Source organism: Mycteria americana, chromosome 18 (genome assembly GCF_035582795.1).
Source record: "Mycteria americana isolate JAX WOST 10 ecotype Jacksonville Zoo and Gardens chromosome 18, USCA_MyAme_1.0, whole genome shotgun sequence".
Lineage (NCBI taxonomy): Eukaryota > Metazoa > Chordata > Aves > Ciconiiformes > Ciconiidae > Mycteria > Mycteria americana.
The window spans coordinates 8,316,645-8,337,806 of NC_134382.1; the positions used below are offsets into that span (position 1 = coordinate 8,316,645).

The 21,162-nt window shown below is 44.0% G+C and overlaps 1 protein-coding gene across 6 annotated transcripts in view; it reads left to right on the top strand.

Moving 5' to 3' along the window:
- PUSL1 (pseudouridine synthase like 1) overlaps positions 1-21,162 on the top strand; it is a 34,948-nt gene that overhangs the window by 12,332 nt on the left and 1,454 nt on the right. For 4 of the 6 annotated variants that reach the window (XM_075520178.1, XM_075520179.1, XM_075520177.1 and 1 more), the window contains exons 3-6: positions 2,325-2,512; positions 9,880-10,029; positions 12,284-12,457; positions 17,212-17,266. In XM_075520178.1, coding sequence (XP_075376293.1) covers positions 2,325-2,512; positions 9,880-10,029; positions 12,284-12,457; positions 17,212-17,266 — 567 coding nt within the window. Of the gene's footprint in view, positions 1-2,324; positions 2,513-9,879; positions 10,030-12,283; positions 12,458-17,211; positions 17,267-17,387; positions 17,437-21,162 lie in introns of all 6 variants that reach the window. The other 2 variants (XM_075520181.1, XM_075520183.1) reach the window with 2 other exon arrangements.

Here is a 21,162-nt window from a genome sequence, read left to right on the forward strand (position 1 = left end):
TGACTGGTTTTTGCCTGGTGAGAAAGGAGGGGGAGAAGAGGGTGGAGGAAGGGAGGAGCCCACAAAACCCAAACATATCTTTGCAGAAACTTTGCTCTTAAAATGCAGCTTGTGCTTTAAGACAAATTGCTGAGGCACAAGCCAAGGTCTACTGCAGAAAACTATTTAATTTCTGTCTGTTTCTCTCTGCTAAAGGGTGATAAATAAAGATTTTCATTGTTAATTGTAACCACATGTGAACTCCAAACAGAAGGATTAGGAAGGGGAAAAGGCTAGGGTCATTTTTGTTCTGTTTCCCAGGCCTTTCCCTGCAGCTCAGTTACATTTTTTCCTTGCCTCCCTGTGCATTTTAACGGTATGTTTCTGAGAGCCCAGAATCCTGTCTGCTCAAATACTGGGAGTCTGGAAGGCATTTGTGAGTCAGCAGTTCAAACTTTATTGACTCTTGGTACCAAATTAAAATCTAATAAAGACCACTGCTGGGCTCACTACTCAGGAGTGGAGATGGGAAAGAGAAGGAAATTCCTAGTCATCTGGTTTTCTGCTTTATTTTGTTGTTTTTCAGTCTTTCAGATATGCTTCACTCATTGTAACAAATTATATTGGATTTTCTGTCTAAGGGCCTGTCCTTGCAAAGAAAAATTTGTATTTTGCAGTGCTCCAGCAACCTACTTTAAAACCTTACTTTAGGTAAGACCTACTATGGTTTTAACATTGCATTAGTAAGTTACTGGAATACCAAGGTTTCTGACCTACCAGTGTTTGTTTCTTCCCAAAACCCACCCTGGCTTTGCTAAACTTAGGCCAGTCTAGACAGACCCTTAAATATATAGCATCTAATTAGCTGTGTTAGCATCTCATTTGCTTTCTCTCTTTTATGTGCGCATCTTGATTAAAAGACACCATATTAATGACTCATTTAGCAGTGTTTTATTTACTTTCCCAGCAGGAACCTGTAGTTATTTACCAGTTGTTTTTCCAGCCCTTTGTTAGTGGGCAGAATGGAAAGGCAGAAACTGGGTGGGGATAAAAGCCAGCTGTGCGGAGAGGAACAGCAGGGAAGGGGAAACAACAATCTTAGCCACAGGTGGATTCTCCAGCAAATCCATGCCAAAATCCTTATGCAGAACCTAGAGGATCCTAATGGCTGTCCTTCCCCTTGCATTAAGAGTAGTAAGTTTCAGCTTGTGGCAATACAGTTTGCTAACTAATTTTTAAAGTACATCTCAGCTGCAGTGTAATTTTAGGGCCTTTTGGCTCCAATAAGCTTGAACTCTGTGACTGTAAAACTTGAACTCTGTGATGGTGTAAATAATGTGTCGTTTTCTGCTTTAGTCTTGCTATGGCAGAGGTCTTAGTGTGAGTGAGACATCACCTGAATATTAAGGCAACTCTAGCTGCTGAAGAAAACAGTACTCTCAAGGATTAGCCAAGTCCTGCACTAATGCAACTGTGGAAGCCACGAATATCAGGAAATTCCATCTTGTGACTGCCGGTGGCATGTGTTTGTCCGGTGGTTCTTTGTACCTGCTGGGATAGCTCAGTGTCAGCTCCTCAACCGCTGGTGTGTTTTATGAGAGCTGTGTCTTGATTCTTAGATCTGTTTATATTTATATTTCTCAGTGGGACTAATAAATGCATTACATCAGTGGTATGCTACTACTCATCTGGTCCCCTGGCTCCTCCTCTGGGCTCAACAATTAATGGAAGCGTGTTGCCCTCTGTAGCCCTGCTCCCGTTGTGGATGGAAAAGAACTTCTGCCTGCAGCAATAAGCCATCGTATTTTACACAGTTCTGGCCTGCACTGGAAGCAAAGGATGCAGCCTGAGCTCCTTCAGGCGTCTTGGCTGATGTCATTCAGACATCCCTGTGTGCTGTTTCCATCCCTGTAAGGCTTGGGTTCTGCAGCTCTTTAAGAGCTGCTGAAGCAATCTGAGTCCAGTTCTTAGCAGTAAATTGCAGGGGTGGTGTCTGGGTTTAAATGGGTAATTCTGTGTCCTCTTTCCCACTCACCCAATGATATAAAGCAAAGGATAGGGAGGTGAATATTTTTTACTTTATTTTGTACGTGTAAGGAAGCTCACATAGCATTTTAGATGTTCTGTTTGAGGTGATTTCAGGACAAAAGGTGAGAAGCCACTGGTGCGAGAAGTCCCCCAAACAGGCTCCTCTCCATCCCGTTCTTTGCAGCCCATGGTAAAACTCCCAATTACTTCTCTGTGTGAGCAATAAGGAGATGTGGTTAGCAAGGAGGAGGATGTTTTTTCCTAACTAGCTCGAAGCGAGTCTGTTATTCATGAATCTATCTCGTGTTGGCTTTCAGAAGGCAGCGCAGAACCTAAAGCCCATTGTTCCTATCAAGTTCCACATCTCCAGCCGAACAGATACTGGTGTCCATGCGCTCTGCAACTCTGCTCACCTTGACATCCAGAGGGCACCGGGGAAGCCGGCATTTAATGAGAAACAGCTCATCTACAATCTTAATTACCACCTGAAGCCTGAGCCAATCCGGTGAGTTGGTGGCAAGTCAAAGTCTTTTATTTTGCCCTTGTTGGAGAAAGGAGGAAATGCAGCAATGATCTCCCATCTTCACCCACAAGATATATTTTCCCCTGTCGTATGTGTTGGCAAACCACTCCCATGCACGTATGTATTTCTGCTACTACCAGACCCCTGGCACATGAAAGATCAGTCTTGTTCCACCATTGTTGTTGTTAGGAGATCATCTACGTTAGTACCGCTAAAACAAGAGTTGTGAGAGATTGGGGTCACCACATAAGTATTGAATCCACTGGCAGGACTCTAGTTTCACACATGAGCCAGCGTATCAGTATGTTATCTTTCAGTGCTGCTTTATTCCCCAAACTCCCTAATTTTCTTTGTTTACTGAATTAGCACTTAGCAAAAACTTGGCTGTAGTATTGCCTCTCACCTGTATCTGTGCAAAAAGATAAAGAACAAGCAAAGAAAATTGCTGTTAGTGTTAGCATAGCCTACTCCTCCTTTCCCACGTGGTCAGCCTCTCCCCTACTAGACCAAGGCTACCGCTTGACATGGTTTATAGAAGTTACATCAAAAGCTCCAGTTTAATATTTTTGTAGCAAGACTTGATGTCTTACTCAATGGGACAGGTAAAGTCCTTTTCATACTATACCCAACTGTTAATGACTAGGGAGAGTTGCATATGGATGTAGTGTGGAATTTGATACAACAATCTACAGAGAGCAGAACAGCCATTTCTTCTTCCTGTTTTCTTCTCTTCTTTCTTCTTGTTAAGAGTTATTACTTCTTGCAGAATTTCAGAGTGAGCTTATTCTGCATGAGACCTAGGTCTAAATGCCCACCCCCAAAGGCAGAAAAAAATGATCATTAAACCAACAGTTTCTGTTAGGAATTTGCATCAATTACATAAGTAATTACTATGCCCTGTGAATTTTTGAAAAGGTGGATTGAATTTCATGTTATTTGCTTTTGTTCCCAAGCTGTTGTGCAGTTCCTCTGTCAGCTGTCAAACAGTTTCTGTGTTCTTCCCCAGACATGGGTGCATTTTTATGGTTAAAGTGTAAATTGAATGAAACGTTGGGGTTTTTAGACTAAAAGCCAAATCTGTGCTATGTCATAGAATCAACATACCATTGGCCCGCAGCTGCTTTGCTGCACTCTGTTCTTTCTTGTGTTACTTTATCTTACTTGTATAAACTAAAAACTCTTCAAGGCACAGACTGTCTTTGTCTATACAGCGTTTGGCACAATAGGACTTGAATCTCTGTGTGGTACTCTACTGAAGAGTGTGTCAAAGCACTTCAGAGTGTTGTGCAAGAAGATGGGTAATTTATAGCAGGTATTTAGGTGAGCAAAAGAACTTTGATGCAAGGTGCCAACTGGTAATTACTCAGAGGCCCAGGTTGCTCTGTTTTACGTTACTGCAGTCTTTCTGATGTCTGGTGACATGAACATAAAGGAAAATTATGGAGGCAAATTGCCCATGCCAGAGCAAGAGCCCAGGACAAAAAAGCACATCCCTCCCCATGCCAGTGAAGGGATTGTTGTAAGAATAGCAACGTTACTATGAAGTACACTTCCCCTTCCCACTTCACACAGTCTGCTTTATTTTCTAATCTCCTCTTTGTGAAACAGGGCCCGACCCAAATTCTGGCATAGCGAGGCCTGGGATTTGAGGACTGACATCATACCTGCATCTGTTCTTGGTTTTGCAAGGGAGAATTCTAGTTTTCCAGGGCTTGGGGAACAGTGAATCCAGCTCAAAATGTGCAGGTGCTCAAATAATTTGGGGTCTGAGGGAGGGAGAGATGAATGATGGTGTTACTTTTTTTCCCAGGAGGTCTTTCATGCATGTTCCACATGCTGTATAAAGCAAAGAGTGAGTTAGCATGAGTTGGTTGAAGCTGCAGCATGCTCTGCGGAATGTGTTGATCTGCAGTTTAGTCAGCTGTTTCGACTTTTTCAAAGCATATTGCGAACATTCAAACCTTAAGCAAAGGAAGGAACCTGAGGAAAGCAATCCCAGGTGGCAGAATCTTCTCTAGCTTTGACTACACTGGTGGGTGTTCAGTACCTCTGGAAACTAGGCCCCCAGGATCAGACTCTCCAAAGCATCTGCCACTGTTTTTAGAAGCAACGAAGCAGATTGCCTGTCTCTGGTTGGCAGTAGAGACAGGCAGCTAATCCACAGATGTGACCAGGGGGTGAGACATTGCAGCATGCCCTGGACATGCCAGTGACACCTGCAGTGCTGGGCAGAGTCTAGCTAGGTTGCAGAAACTCTACATCTGCATTAACACTGTGTGAAACACAGGTTAACTAGCTTGTTGTTCCAGCTTACCTGGTGTAATGCAAGTGCTGTGTTGTTTAGCAGTCCCTGACACAACACGAGGAAATGGAATGAAGCTGCGTGAGGGGAAGTTCAGGTTGGACATTAGGAAAAGGCTCTTCACTGAGAGGGTGGTCGCTGGAGCAGGCTCCCCAGGGAGCCTGTCAGAGTTCAAGGAGCATCTGGATGACGCTCCTAGTCATGCAGTTTAGTTTTAGGTGGTCCTGCAAGGAGCAGGGAGTTGGACTTGATGATCCTTATGGGTCCCTTCCAACTTGAGACATTCTGTGATTCTATACTGACTCAGTGTGAATCAGAGATGGACTGAAGGGGTCAGCTTCTCGTCCGGTGGCCATTCCCTAGACCATGGGCTGTGTTGGTGCAAGGAGCAGTATTAGATGGAAGAACTCTGCTATGTCATGTCTAGAGGGCGTATTAACTCCAGGGAGCAAATTCCAACCTATGCTGATAGTCATGAGTGTGTGAGACAGCGGTGACTCGACATTTGCTGCTGTAACAAGGTACATTGTGACTGGGATCCCACCTATGTACCTTCTGCAGGCCTATGCCAAAGAAGTGTTTAGTGCCTGCAGCTCTCATGGCCTCAGGATTGGGTTTTGCAGTGTTTTCCTGCAGCGTTTCTGGAGTTGTATGTCAGTGATGCTTTGCATGTATTTAAATACAGTGAGACCTTTTATCTGCGGGCTCTCAACTCTGTCAGTGGCTGGAGCAGAAGCTGCAGCAGCTGTCTCGGAGCCAGCTGCATTCTTTCACCTCCGAACAAGCACCAGGGGAGCCATCAGAGGGTGAAGAGGAAGAGGAAGTAAAATCCTTGGAATGTGAGCTCAGGCAAGAGGGCTGGAAGGCACTGTGAGAGTCTTATTACTAGAGGCACATAGTTCCTGTTAGTGGCTGTTTATTTTGTTGTTTTAACTGACCTTTTCCCCTGGATGTTTACAGTTCCTTTGACAGCCCTCAGGCAGGTTTGGGAACAGCATAAGGCCACACCGCTTTTCCCCTTTGATCCTATGTCTTCTGACTGTCCGTGTTAGCTTAGCTGTTGCTGTCCCTCCTCGAGACCCTCTTGCAATGTCTTGGAGCGGGTGAGCTCAGCCTAAGGGCAGCGTGAGATGATTGTTATGCTGCTTGGGCTTGATATAGAGTGTGGCTGCCATTAGAAATGCATGACCATCAGTCCCCAGAAATCCGTAAGGGAAATTTCTCTTCCCCGCCACACCTTATTTGCAAAAATGTGTTTTAGCAGTTTGCAGAGTTGGTTGAGTCTTTCTCTGAAAGCAAAGGTTTCACAGTGGGTACCTGAAAGAAAAGCAAATACTGGTTTCGCTGCTTTTACTACACAGCCCATGGGCAGCCATCCAGTAACAAGTCAGATCATGCATCCCAAACCTGAGATTGAATATTAGCATGATAATATAGGATTGATAGTTTTACACTTACAAATCCAGTTCCTCCATTGGCCTTTTAAAAGTAGCGGCTAGATTCCTCTGCAGTGAGAGGCCAGAACACAAAGAAAATCTCTCTCTCTCAAGCTAGCTAAGTTGCATGCTTAACATCTGTGAGATACTGTCCCTTGACAGCTTTCCCCTTCTTTGACATATGTGTAAAGAGTCTAATGCAGCTGCTGTGGGGTGTGGCTGCAGATTATTTCTTTTCAGGCTGCTGTGTCAATTAAAAAAAAAATTCTGAAATAGAATTTGACTTATATGGGCTTTTGGTTGTTGTTTTTGCTCAGACTGAAAACTAGGTCAGAATCTATACACCCTGGAAGTCAAACCCTTTCTGGATGTTCTAGCAGTAACAGGGAACATGAAGTAGGTCATAGTTTTGATTTCCTTCCTTAAAAGATTAAAGCGGTTGTCTGGGGATCAAAACTAGCTGATTTTACATCCAGAGGGGGGTACCACTGCAATAATCAGTCTGTTCTATGTGCCACCAGCCACTGAATCTCAGTCTCTCTCCCCTGAGTTTAGGCTTGTAACTTGTGAGTTGTGGTGTCTAGCTTTAATGGAGTAAGTTGTCTTAGAGAGCTAAAACTACCGTTGTGACCCTGCCACTTTCAATAGTAGTAGTCATACAGATAGACAGTTGTAGCTAGCTTTGTGATACCTTGACTGATCAGTCCAAGAGCAAACAGGATTGCTGCTGAAGAAAGTTTTAAGTTAGCATCTCCAAAAGGAGGTGGCAGTGGGATCTCACAGGCGGAAAAAGTTTTTTGTCTTGCGCTAAGATCTGACAGGTACGTGTCAGGAGGTGATACCTTCTGATAGAGTGCAATACAGTCCTGATCGGTTAGGGAGTTTGAGTTTATCAGGCAGCAGTTAGCTCTACTTCTCCTTCCTCCCTTGGGCTGAACCTTTTAAAAATGGTTCAGCTGCTTTCCATTAAGGAGCTTGGTGATGGGCATGAGTCTAAGGGTATTCAGCAACCATCCCCTCTGTAAATATTACTTTGCCAAGAAGAATTCTCTCCTAATGCTGAAGAGAAAATTCAGCACTTTCATGTGGTTGCAAGCAGGGGGTGATGGAGAGAGGGATCTTTGTGAGAACACATTATTGTAGATAGATCTTGGAAGGGAAACAAGGTTCCAAGCTGGCTGACTGTATCATCAGCAATAATAACCTTCTTTGTAGCATGATGGGTCTCTTCTATCAACTGATCTGTCTTTTAGATTTACAAAGCATATTTGAAAGGACCTTGTCCACAAAGATCAGAGTGTATCTCATAGATGGGGTAGCTTTAGGAGGACTTTGCTGTCACTTAAGTAGGGATGGTAATACAGTAGACTCACACCTTCTGTTCCTGGTTTCAGTTTTGTAAGCACACAGTAAAAGCTGTCTGGGTGACAAGACAGAGCTGGGATTCCTCCCACCTCCTGCAAATTGGCATTTTGTTTCTGTTGTCAGTGGACAGAGAAGGATGTACTTCTGGAGCACATCTTTGTATCTAACACATTGACATTTCTAGTTAGATCTCTTCAGGCTTTTTTTCCTTCAACCTCCTCTGAAATTCAGGCTCTGTTGAAAAACTAAAAAATGCCATGAGTCTTTATTTACCAGTAGTCTTTCAAAAAATGGGGTCTTAACAAGGCCTGAAATGTAGTATTTTGAAGACCTGTGGGAATAAATGCTGGAAAGATATTCCTAGCTAGAAAGAGTCTATGGTAGCAATTGCATCTGCTAGAAGAGGCAGGAAAGGATGCCTGCGCTAAAGAATCATGTAAGCATAAATAGGCTTTTCTGAAAGAATCACTTTATCAGAGGGGATGGTTATTTAATAAAAATCATGTAAGTGTTAACAAGAGAAGCTCAAGATAGATTAAATGCTTGTGGAGGCACGTAAACAGAGGAAAACAAATGTAATAATTATATTATTGTGTTTAGAAGAGGATGGAGTCGTAAGTTCAAACTGCATTGCAGGCCTGGAGGATGTAGTCTGCATTTCTATGGAGAGTTTATAGCAGGGGAGCAATCTCCTGGGCTTGTTATTGCAAATCTTTGTGGAAGCCTGTGGCTCAGTTTTAGTTTCTTCTTCTGTGGTCTGAGCCTATGCAGTCAAGGGATGTGAGCCAGAGGCACTTGAGCTGGCAAAAATCCCTGAAGCACCAACGCTTTTAAAGTAAATAAATAGGTTTGTTTATTACTTGGTCCCAAATGGTATCGTACTTTTTGGCCGCCCTGGGTCCCTTCTCACTATGCCAAGCTCCAAAGACAGAAAGGCACACAGCAGGAGAAAAACTACCTTCTAAGAGAGGTATCCTCTAAAGTAACACCTGCAGAGAGATTATACCTGTGTAATAGTGACTCCTTGCTGCATGCTCCCTGCAGTACGGTGAGTAGCCAGTACTCTGGGATAAGGGAAAATCCAATCCAGTAAAAACTGCTGCTGACATGTTCAAATCAGTGATAATGCTTTGGGGGAGGTGCAGAAACACAGGAAAGCTCTGTTTTCTCCCTTGCCAGAGAGAAGGGTGTTTTCCTCTCTGACAGCCTTCGTACCCTCCCTTCTGGCTACCAAGCTGTCTGTTTGATGGTAATGGTGGCCTTGGCTTAGAGAAACAAGGCAATTTCTCCTGTTGCTTATAGAAGAAAACAGGGGAGTTCAGCAGCCTAGAGAGCTGCTTCTTGAGTTAACTGCCCAGAGTCAGGGGAGGACGAGTAGACATGAGCATTCCCAAAAGCCATTTTCTGCACACGTGAAATGCGAGGGTTCCCAGGAGGTCTCCTGCATGCAGCATTCTGCTGCTTTCAGATAGACTCAATCTAGGCGATGATGGGATGAACCTTTATTTTCATTGCTGCAGCAAACTCCTGTTTGTCTTGGAGGTTGTGGGGGGAAGTGGGAGGGAAGTGACCTAGTTTCAACTATCTCCATCTGCCACAATGAGCTGCGTAGCCACCTTTGAGAGGGAGCACAGAGGTATCTGTTGTTGGGGGAGTCCTTCCCACTCATGTTTGGGACCATGGCTCTGCAAAAGCAGAAGGGCACAGTGTGGTAAGGTGTGCTCCTCAGCTGGAGATGGAGGGAGTCAGCTTGCTTTGGGAAGTTGCTGCCTCTCACCTTAAGCATGGCTAGGAACACATGTGCCCTCAGCCAGATGCAATACAATTTGATGGGCTGGGTGAGGTTGGTTGGTTTCACTACGCAACAAAGAACACGTGCTATCAGTTGCCATTTGTCAGCTGAAGGACTGATTGGTCTTAGCTTCTTGTGATGGTGTGAGCGTTCCCAAAACTTGTTGACAGACTGACCCAAAGTCAGTTTCGTTGTGTATTTGATGACAGGGGCGATGCCAAGGCTCTTCTGCCACCTTCTAGTTGACAGGTGCCTGTGGCAACCTACAGGTGCAAATCCTTGGTCACTGGTTAGTCACTGGCTGCCAGGAGAGAATGATATTTAATTCTAAGTGCAGTTTCTCAAAGATTCTATTGCATGTTTCAGTTTCCATCTATGTAGTGACCAGGCAAAAGCTTTTGAATTAGTGTATGAAATTTCTCTCCATCTCACTCATTCTCTTCTGTCCTAACAGCATTTTGAATGCCTATCGAGTGACCAATAGCTTCCATGCACGCTTCTCTGCACTGTCAAGAACCTACATTTATCGGCTGCTGATCGGCTGCACTCATCATTCTGAAATACCGGTGTTTGAAAGGGATCTCTGCTGGGCTCCTGCGGGAAGGTAAGTGTATTCCATTAAACCTCCCTGGGGAGCTACCTCATCAACACTCTGGAAAGGCTTGGCTTTGGGGGAAAGCGGAGAGGGGGTAATTTCCACATGTGAGACCAGATTCCCTGTTCATAATGACAAGATTTCCCTGTTGAAATCAGTGCAACTGCACTGAGTTATGTTCACTGAGACCTGAGACTTACATCTCTTTTTAATTGTACTGTCAGTTTTCAACTGTACTGTCAGTTGTACCTGTGATAAACATGCTTAGCACTGCTGAAATACTCAGTGACTCCGGGCAGAGTCCGTCAACAACTTTTGTGTGTCCCTCCCCATGGAAGTGATGAGCATTTCCTCAGATGACTTTGCCGATTCATACAGCAAACCCATTCGGACAGGTGGCTGAAGGAACAGTGCTCTGATATGATGCAGACAGGCAGAAATGCATTGCACGGCAGATCTCGGAGTTTTAGGTGTGACCATACAGCCAGCAAGAACGAAGGCTGAGAATTCTTCCCCCCCCTGCCTCCCTAGTCCTATTTCTGGTAGTGACTGCATGTAAACCTGCTCTCTCATTCCCTGTCTGAGTGCTTGTGTGTTTCAATAGTGAGAGCCAATGACTCTGAGCAACCCTACAATAACAAAGCAGTGTATCTTGCTCAGTATTCACTTGTGTTCTTGGAGTAGCCCCCGAGTCATAACAAATCAGTGCTTGTATATGCAAGGGAAGAAAAACAAATTCACTGCCATATAAGAAAAATCTTAGGACATGATAAAGAGTGGGTGAGGAAAAAACAAACAAAACCCAGAAGATAATTTGTTATTGTCCTTTAGTTTACGTTGTACTGAGATAAACATAACATTCCAGAAAACTGGAGTTTTGCACAACATTATAGAAAAACAGGTTGGTAGCCAGTTGTGGTAATTTCATCACCACTATTGGAATAACAATTGCGGATAATGGAAAAAAATGTAATTTCAGCTGTCCTAGCAGAGAATGCAGATGACACTGTCCTAACATTAAATTACTGACTTTCTCTTCTGCGGGCCATGGCAGGGAAAGATAAATATGAAATTGCAAAACTAGATGTTATGTGCACAATATGCCTTAATCTTGGGCTTTATGAAATAGCATTTAATTCAGTCCAGACACTGCCGTTAATTTTCTCAAATGGCAATACCACATAAAGGATAGGGTGAGCATATTGGAAATTCTGAACGGGAGGTGTCTTACTAAGAAGTGGGATATTTGGACTGCTAGTAGTGGAGAAGCCCATAGTGTGTGTGCTACTGAGCACAGCTGGTGTATAAAACACATAATACCCATTAAACTTCTCTGGCATCTCAATTGCCAACTAGGTGTCATCAGCGCTTCTCCGTGTGACCAGGATTCTGTAAGTGCTAGTCATTTTTCTTGAATATAGTGAAAAAATTTGATGATGTTGGAAAATCTCATCTTGATTTTTTGTTTGTTTGTTTTCTTCAGAAACGTTTTGACTTCTCTTAAGATCTGAAAAACTTAAGCCATAGATCATGCATACTTGCTCTGGCTTTTCTTAGGAGACGTTTACAAAAATAGAATAAAAATAAGCATCTGTTCAGCAAATATATCAGTAAATCTGTCTAAATTCCTTTGCTTGAGACTATTTTGAACAGACCTAGATACTTCAAACGAAGAAATCTGAATGACACTTGACATATTCTGAGTTTTACCCTTGGCCCTCTCTTCTGCATCTCCACCTTGGGTTTACACTGGCTTCATCTCTGATAGTTTGCTCACTCATTCCATTTCTGTTACTTCCTAATTTCATCTGGCTGTTGCAAATCCAAAGTTTGGAAAACTATCATAGTGTTTGATATTTTCTTACCTGGCAACATCTTTTTAAGTTGTAAGATTCAGATACTGCAAAGGATTTTGGTTGTCTTGCCCTACTTTCTAGCCAGCAATTTGAATAGAGTTATTTGAATTGAACTGTTACAAGAAGCACAGCAGGATAAAGGTTTGTGTAAAAGCATGTGCCTGCCAACCCCTCATCTAGCCTGGGGTTTTGAATACCTTCAGACCTCAGGTCACTTGGCATCTTGGTTTGTGGTTTGGGCCATCACAAGACAAACTCCATCTTGCAAAATGTGTTTCCACAATGCTGCAGTGTTAAACCTGCGTGCCAGGTTTAAGCTTCGCATCAATTAATTGGACTTTGACCCACCTAATGTACTTGGTCCCACCTGATGCTCCTTTCCTTTTGCTCTGCATGTTTAATTTCAGCTACCTGAATGTGCCTGCCATGCAGGATGCAGCACAGTTCCTGCTGGGAACCCATGACTTTAGCACCTTTCGCTCACTTAGCTCCGAAACACCTTTTCAGTCTCCAGTCAGAACCATCCTCCAGGTAGACATCCAACCCTCTTCTGGTTTCCTGTCCCAGCACTATGAACACAGGTGAGAGCCTAAATACTCAGCTGAGGAGCTGCTCTACTCAGCTAGCGCTTGCTTTGTCTGAAAAGCTGCTTTCCAGCACTGCTTTGAGAACTGACCTCCTGTTTGCTGTGCATTGCCGCCAGTGATGGTGTCAGCGGGGTTCTGCCTAGTGACAGCTTGGAAAGGACATTTATTTCCCTCTCCTCCCCAATGTCCACAGGGAGAAAGATGAGCAGGATTGAGGGCAGGGAAACTGGTCCAGTTGTTTGTCCATTAAAAGGCACGATGTTATAAACTGGTGTGTGGAATCCGGCACAGAGCAATTCCTGTGAGGTGCTTCCAGCGTTTACACTCATTTTGGTTGCTAAAGACCAGCTCTGCCAGGGGATGGGATTTCCCCCCCCCCCCCACTGCTGTCCTAGCTTTGCCTAAAGGCTGTAAATAGATGGAAAAAAACCCCACCCAACACCTAGGTCACTGCTGTAGCCATGCAGATCTGCTCAGTTCACACCCGTAATTCCTACTGTCTTCCCAGGGGATGCTGATGAAGGAAAGTCCAATATTCCTCAGTCATTACATAAACAAAAGCTTATTGAGTGTCAGGTTCTTTCAGGACCAGGTCTTGCAAGTATTGAAATTAAGTGACCGGACGTATTTTCTCTCTAGCAGAAAGTGAAGTTTTTTCCCAGAAAGATCATGGGTATTTATAATCTGAACATGGCTTCTTTCACAGATACATGGCTGTGGTGTTTCAGCTTAAAAGCAAACTTTGCTGTTGTCTGTCTCCAAGCCATGTTTTCCTGCCTTCTGATTAGGAGAAAACCCTTTTCTTTGTAGTTTTCCCCAACAAACCCTCCATTAGATTTGAATACCTCCTGAGCTGTCTGTAACAATAAGTGCCATGCTCCAAGCTTCGGAGCCTCACTGCAGTTTGCAAATAGCCCACTGTTTCTTTCCCCACGTCTTAGAATGGCATATTTTGCCAACAGTAGCGTAAGACAAAAACTGAAAGGGAGCTGCAAAAAGAGAGAGATCTGTATGCTCTGAGTAATCCTGGTCTTTCAGTTCATCCCAGTTCCTCCCATCTTCTGTGATTCCTGCTTTTCTTGCTCGGCGTTGGTGCCTGTCAATACACAGCCACGTTATAAAGAGCCACCCAGTTGGGTACGGCACTTTCACTGCTACTCTCCGCTTTATAAGCGCAAGGGCATGGGTGGTTAGTGCCAGATGAAACGCTTACTTCCCGCCTTCTTGCAGGTAAGAGACACTGTCCCCATGGGAAAAGGAAGGCTGGAGAGGAAAATGGGTGCTGTCGTGTGGCTGCATTCCTGCTGTTTGTTATTGGGTTGCCATTGCTGAATGGAGAGCTTGGCCTCCCTCCATCAAGTGTGGTTATGCTTAGGGACACAAGTAACAGTGAAATGCTTCACCCACAAGATTATCTTGTCCTTTATGATGAGTGGCATTGTAAGTGGCAGAGACCCAAGTTAACCTGAAAATAACTGTTGACAGTCTCGGCTAGATCACCTGTGAGCGCGTATGGGCCAGGTTACCTTCCAAATCCAGACCTGCTATTGTCAGTTGACCGATCTCTGAGATTTAATGCAGATCAGCTCTTTTTTTATGTCTTCGATTTTAATGTAGAAAAGGAGTTTGCCCTTTCTTGCATAACTTGCTGCATAAACCCATCCCACATGAGGCCAAAAACAGCTCATGAGAGAGAGAGTAAACCTAAAAACTGACTCAAAAGCATCAAGCCAGTTGCTGATGGAATATTTTTGCTTTTGGTGACACATGCATCGAAACTTGTGTTTTATAGCGAGTCATTTTTATAATGTGTCGATATTAATTGATTTAATGAATGTTTAGGCTGAAGGGGATGGCTTTGAGAAGCCTAGTTTCAATGCATTTAAATGGCATTTAACTCTCTTAGAATACTTTGTTAGTAATAACCACAACCATGAGTTTTCTGATCAAGAGAAAAAAGTTGTGGGGTTTGGGGCTGTGTGACAGGCTAGGTGTTGTTGGGGTTTTTTTTGTTTGTTTGTTCGGGTTTTTTTAATTACAGTGTCCTAGTTACTTTTAATCTGTAAAACTCTCCTTATGGGAACAGTTGCAGTCATGGAGCTCGGTGTTTGTTTGCCCATTTTGCAAATAAGACAGCAAATATGCCTGAAGTGCATGTGTATTTCTTCAGTGCAGTAGCAGAATGAACTGTATCCTGCAATGAAAGAGCTGGGATAGCAGTAAAAGCTTATAAATGGATTTAAAAAAAAAAAATTTATTTTTTTTTTAGCTTAATCTAAGGAGGTTTATTTTCTGTTTCAGAGGGAGGAATCCGTAGAATGATAAAGCATGGTCTCTTAGTCAAATAATGCAGCTTGTCTTTCTCATTCTTTCCTTCCTTTCTGAACTTAAACCAATCTTCTGAATTGACCACTTGTCCGTTTAAAAGGCTAACTGTTAAAATAATTCCTTCCATCAAACTCGGTTGCTCAGCAACAGTGGAAGTGGAGTTAGTGTCCCATCCATACAAAATGCTTTTGAATGCTAAGGATGTGTTCAGAGACTTAGCTCCATCACTTATTTCTGGGGAGCGATCGCTCTGTTTTCTAGCTGAATATGTATTATTCATTGCAAGGTGCTGGCTTCTTCTACCAAGTAGAAAAAGACAGCTGGATTTTTTGCTGGTAAGCAAAAATTATCTGTGAGATTGACAAGAAAAACAAAGTTTCCCTCTTAAAGGAAAATATCTTGTTCTCTTTCAAAGTCTACAAGATATTTTTCCTAAGTATCTCGACCCATCTTTTGTAGCTTAATATATCTTGTCGAGACAACCAAGACAGGAGAATCCTGGCGTGCATGCAGTTTGGTGAGAGGGGGGTTTGTCCCTATTTGAAAAAATTGTCTCTTGTGCTTTGCTAAAGAGCTGAGCCGAATTATGACCTTGATGTGCTGGGTGCTTGCACATGAGTGTAGCAATGCACATGTCTGTATGCCGCATACGTCGAGCTGGGGGGCGAGCAGACGGTACATAAGTGATAGAAACATTGTCATTTCCTGACATAAAGAGGAATCCGGGGGCAGGAGCTGCCTTTGCATATGCCAACGTACACGACAGGGAGGGCTAAAAGCAATAATTATCTGTAAATCCAGTGAGAAAACAGCTTGTGGCTGCTCCCTACAATGACTATTTCACAGTTTCTCTTCCTGCTAGCCCTGCCCTGATGCCCCATGGGGGCCTGTGAATCACGTTGTCCCTGCTTCACCTTTCTTCTATGGCTCACAAGAGCCATCTCCTCTCCCAGGGAATGGGCAGCCCCTTTCTTGATACTCAGGTGTTTGCAGCAAACCCAGCCTGTCCATCTGAACCCTCCAGACAAATATGTTGCAGCTGTGGTTTTCTCACAAGTGATTCCAATCTCCATAGCCCTTTGATACCCAGCTACTGGGCTCATTGTGAGGGAGGAGAGGAGAGGGTTTGCATGTAAATATCTGCTTTTCTGGATTATGCAAGGTAAGCTTTGTCTCTTTTTGCTGTAGGAATGCTATGGGATATAAGGAGCACTTATAAACTGTTAGTGAATTTATTTTATATTGTTATGTTATGGTTACTTTTATCAAGGGACTTCTAGGATTGCTTGGTAGCATGGAAGTTTGGGGATGCAGGTACTGAAGTGAAAACCTGCTCATTTTTGTGCTCTGTTGGCATATCTGATGTATGATACATGTATGTGCATATGTTTTTATGTATCTCTAATGTGCATATTAGATTTTTTTTTTTTTTTTTTTTTTTAATTTGTAGGAAGGAAATGTGCATACAGGTTCTTCCCTGCAGGACTGTTCCTGAGAATGAGTTTGCGTTGGATTTTAGTGTTAGAGCTGGTACTGGACCATCAGCAAAACCACAAAAATATTTAGAAAGCAACTTGTAAAGATTTAGCAGAGGATGCAAGTGTCAGTGAAGTATTGGAATAGTTAGCCTCAGTAGCAGTTCTTATAAGGAGATTGGTTACTACCATAAAACCTTCTGGAAAACAGTATCTATATGAACAGATGGATTTGGTAAGGGGAAAGGATGTCTTTTTGCATAGTAGCATCCATCCATCTATCCATCCCCAAATATTCATCTGCTGTTTCCTGCTCTGCACTCGTAGCCTGGAGTGCTTCCTTGTCAGCCATTGCCTGTGTTCTGATGCTGCAGCTGGATTCCTCAGGCATGTCTGTGTCCTGACTTGCTTGTTCTGGCCTTTCCAGTAGCATGTGGATGTCGCAGTAGGCATTGCCGAGTGTTGAAATTCATTCTGCAAAGCCTGTGAGGACCACATGACTCTGTCAAGCCAGCTCCAAATGAAATGGTAGAGTTGCTTTGCTATGGTTGATTGTTTCCTCCTTTCTCCAGGAGGCATCAGACTGCATCCCTCAAATCAGTAATACCTTAGCAGACTGCTAAGTTGCACCTTGTTTTATGTTGCCCTTCCCCTTTTACTTGAATAGTTATATACTTAGGAGTAAGGTAGCAGGAAGATCAAGCCCCATAAAACTAGGTACGTACAAAACGGGCAGGAATTGTTTCACCCCAGAAAATGTCTGCATCTGAGTAGCAAACAAGGAGTCTGGTGTTTGCAAGCTCATGATGCTCTTTCAGGTTAATTGGGGGGCTGTGCAGCTGCTTATTCATTCTACTTGCATTCACCTGTGCTTTATACTTCTCTTGTGGGTAGAAGAGCCATTTGAAATATAATTTTAAACACTTTTTTTGTTCCTTTCTTTAGGCGACTGGAGTTTTGGGAGTTGAAGTTCAGGAGCAGATCATTTCTTTACCGACAGGTACTGTTTGGTGCTGTATTCAGCACACACTTTGCCTCCACAAACCGAAGTGCCGCTATCACTATAACTATTGATCAGTTTAGCAATGTTGCATCCTTGTGTAGTGCCATCTCTGTTGCAGAGCTGGTGTTATAGCTGCGTGACACGTGCAGGGACCTAGCATCAGAGAAGTCAGGTTCTGTATTCTTTGTTTGATCCGGTAGAATCAGAATTTCTTACATTTGTGTCTAAAATGAATGTCCGAAGGCACAGAATTGTGTGGGAGGATGGAAAGTTTTGTTTTCTGCAATCTTTGTCCTTGCAGTCTGAGTGGTAAAAACCAACAGACATATGTTGTTGCTCTGCTGAATGGCACTGGGCCCAGCAAAGACTGCCTGGAATTTTACTTTCTGGCTTTGGAGCATGAAGTAATTCTCAATATTGCACAAAGGAGAGATGGGAAGACCTGATTCAGCTATGCAGGCATGACTGCAGGATCTTTCCCTCTGCCATGCTGTCTAGCCTCCACTGGGTTTTCTTTGAAATAACTCCAGTGGGGTTTTTGCTGCTATCCTCAGGGGAGACAGCTCTCTCCACAACTTAATGGATCACCTCATTAGGAAAGAGTTGGCTGTTCTTACTCTGCCTATCCTGGCCATGGTCACACTCTGGAGACAGGGAATAGGCAAGAGAGGGCTTGTTTTTTGCAGGAGAGAGGGGGTGTTTTGTGGGAACAGCAAGCAGCTATTTTTTATTCTGTTTTGACAAACCAAATTTGTTTTTATCCTGTGCCAAGTAATGCTCTGTAAGCTCTCTGACAGTGGGTGTCTGGATATGAGCAAGGGAAGAACAACAACATGCTTGAGAAGGGCTTGACATACAGCAGGGATTTGCTTCATCAGATGCTCTTGTGACAAGGAGAAAATGCTGGTAACCCATTTAGTGCATTAGAATGGAAATGCTGCTTAGTGATATTGTGCAGAGAGAACAGTTACCTGTAATACTCAGCTCAGCCTAATGCTCTCTCTGAACCTTGTTTGCAGCAGCTGCCTTACGGCGAGCTGGCAGGCTGTAGTGAAGCAGGAGCAGGCTGTACACACTGAGCTTGCACTCTTCTACCTGAGCATCTGCTTCTGCCCTCCGTCATAGAGGAGACTAGACTAGACAGACCTCGTATCTCACCTCATAGAGCTGCTATGATAAGTATTGACAACTGGATGCTTTTTATTAGAGAAAAGGGTTCAACAGCCCCAGAAACTGTATGTAAATATTTTTGCTGAATAACATGCAGAAGGGGGAAGATACCAATCACATGGCTATTTCAGATGTATACCATTAGTCTGCATTTACACTAACTCCAAGTGTGGAGACATCAAAGCTAAAGTCACAGCATACAATGACCTCTAGTGAGGGATGGATAAAATAACATATGTCAAGGATCTCTGCTGCTTCTCTGTGCCATCTGCTTAAATGCAGGCTCTTGGCACTCCGCAGCGCAGTTTAAGATCAGAGCACACAGGGAGAGACAGTGTTTCCCTTTGGATAAATATATCTTGGCTTGTTGGACCTTTCTCCTTAACGGTGATAAACATGATCAGGTTGCTTAGTGGACTTTGGTTTATTCTTTTGTAAATGGTAATGGATCAGAAACTTAGACCGATGCTTCATTACAGCACTACATTTAAGTTTGTGGAGAGCTTGGTACGCTTTGAAAGGTCATGAATAGAATGAATGTTTATTTAGGTCAAATGACTGATCATGCCTGCGCAAGCGGGGATGTGTTCTGGCAGCAGCGCGAGAAGGTGAATCAGACGGGTCAAGTATGGGCAAGCCCAAGCAAAGTGCTGGCAGCTTCTGGGAGGGGGTTCAGCTCTTGTCTAGCTGGACACCACAGGCTGGTTAAGTTTATTGCGTTGTGCTGTTTCTTTCCCCTTAGAGAGGCATTTCTCACAATGGGACTGTTCGTACAAGCCTGTTCGCTCCTGTAGTGAGCGTTCCTACAAGCCTGTAGTGGCGCTGGGACAGGGCCTAGCTTTCCTTGAGCTTTATCTCTGGCTGAACAAAAGCCTGAAAAGGACTGCCCTTCTCTGTCTTCGTCCTTTATTTCCCCAGGGAAACGGATGTTTCCCTGAACCATCCCCAGATGTTTCTTGCACGAGCTTTCTTGATGCCCATGGGAAGTAGGTAGTAGCCTGTATATTAGTCTCTGGGTAAAAGTCTCTCTAGGAGTGCCTTGCTGAGAGTACTTCTGTGACAAGTTGAGGGGCTCTTACTTTTCAGTTATTCCTCGGCAGCAGCTTCATGAGGCTGCCTTGACGTAAGAAGTACCTGGAAGATTAGTGGTCAGTACTCTGCTTTCAGAAGGATGCCTTCAGCTCGTGAAAGGGGTGGAGAGAAATGTAGCCACCGCAGGGATGTAATAGGTAGCTAGTGTGCTGGTTTTGGCTGGGATAGAGTTAATTCTGTTATCAGAATTCTGTATATCAACACTGTTTTCAGCACAAATCCAAAACATAGCCCCATACTAGCTACTATAAAGAAAATTAACTCTATCCCAGCCAAAACCAGCACAGCCAGTCATAGGGGACTAGCATTTGGTGTGCAGGTGGCATGGGCAGATACAAGTCTTGGCCCTCCTGGAACAGCATGTCTTCTAGGGATATAGAAGGAAAGGGTGTTCTTTAGCCAAGAGGATGCTGAAGTGTGAGTGGTGTTTACGCAGGAGGTGAGTGCTGTGGTGTGAAATGTGTGCTAACCCACTAGGTCTGGAATTGCTGAGTGTGGAGGAGGGAAGGGAAGCTGTGACATGCAGAGGTGTCTGAAATACCAGTTTGCTGCACTCTGGGGGGATGTCGTCTCATGGGCTGTCCTGCTTGGGTTTTTTTCCCTCTTACTTTTTTGGCTTTCTGAGAGAGAAGCAAACCCCTACATAGTCCCCCACCTGGAAAAAGTGTTGCTTGTGTATTAAGAACCACTGGGAGCCCAGCTCTCCCAGCAAGCCTGTGAGCTTTCTGCCACAGACGGATGTGTGGGTGCTGCTGTTGTTTCTGAAACAGAAACCATCCTCTGCTCAGCTTTCTTCCCACATGTGATGAGAACAAGCCTTGCTCCAAGGCAGTGCTGTGTAGCTGGAGATCATTGTGTTACAGGTCCTCATCTCATTCTTGCTAATGTCTTTAGTTGTAGGGAGGGAAGGCTTAAAGGCAGGAAGGTAATTTTGCTACTTCTTTTCCCTTCCCTACCACCAGCTTTGGTCGCTAGAAGATTCTGTGCCTCTGCGTGTTGCAGACAAGCTTAGCTGCTGCATGTTGTCATGTCGCCCCGATCAGTGCAGAACCTAGGCAGGCCATGCCATCCCTGCTCAAAGTGGAGAGAACGCCTTTCCTCCGTAGGCTGTGGGGTGACTGTGACTGCTGGGGCGTGCTCGGGGACTAAGGGAGTACGATCTTTCCAAAGAAATAAAGCGAGCACTGGAAGTGCTCCTTGGAGGTATGGGATACCAAAGGCATACAAGGGGCAGCCAGGACTGGCTTGAACCCTGATGGGTGAGTCTGGGGCATGACTTGGGATACTTCCGTGGCACCTAAAACAAGGGTTAAAGCATTCTTTATGTGGGAAGATGCTTGCTTCTTTCTTAACACCCAGCTGGTCTAGGAGCAAAGTGCATGGCACTGGGAACAACTGATAGTACTAGGAACAGTAGAGGAACACCAGAAATTAGGCTTTCTGGGAACTATGGGTTTAATAATAATAATGTACCTATATTCAGGAGCAGGCTCATATTAAGAAATCATGGTGATACCATTCTTCCCTGAGTGACAGGCACTGAACTCTCTGATGAGGTTTCTAGCTTGACTTGCCATCACTAGTAACTGTGGGCTGTTACACAGCACAATACTGCTGATGGCACGAGTGCA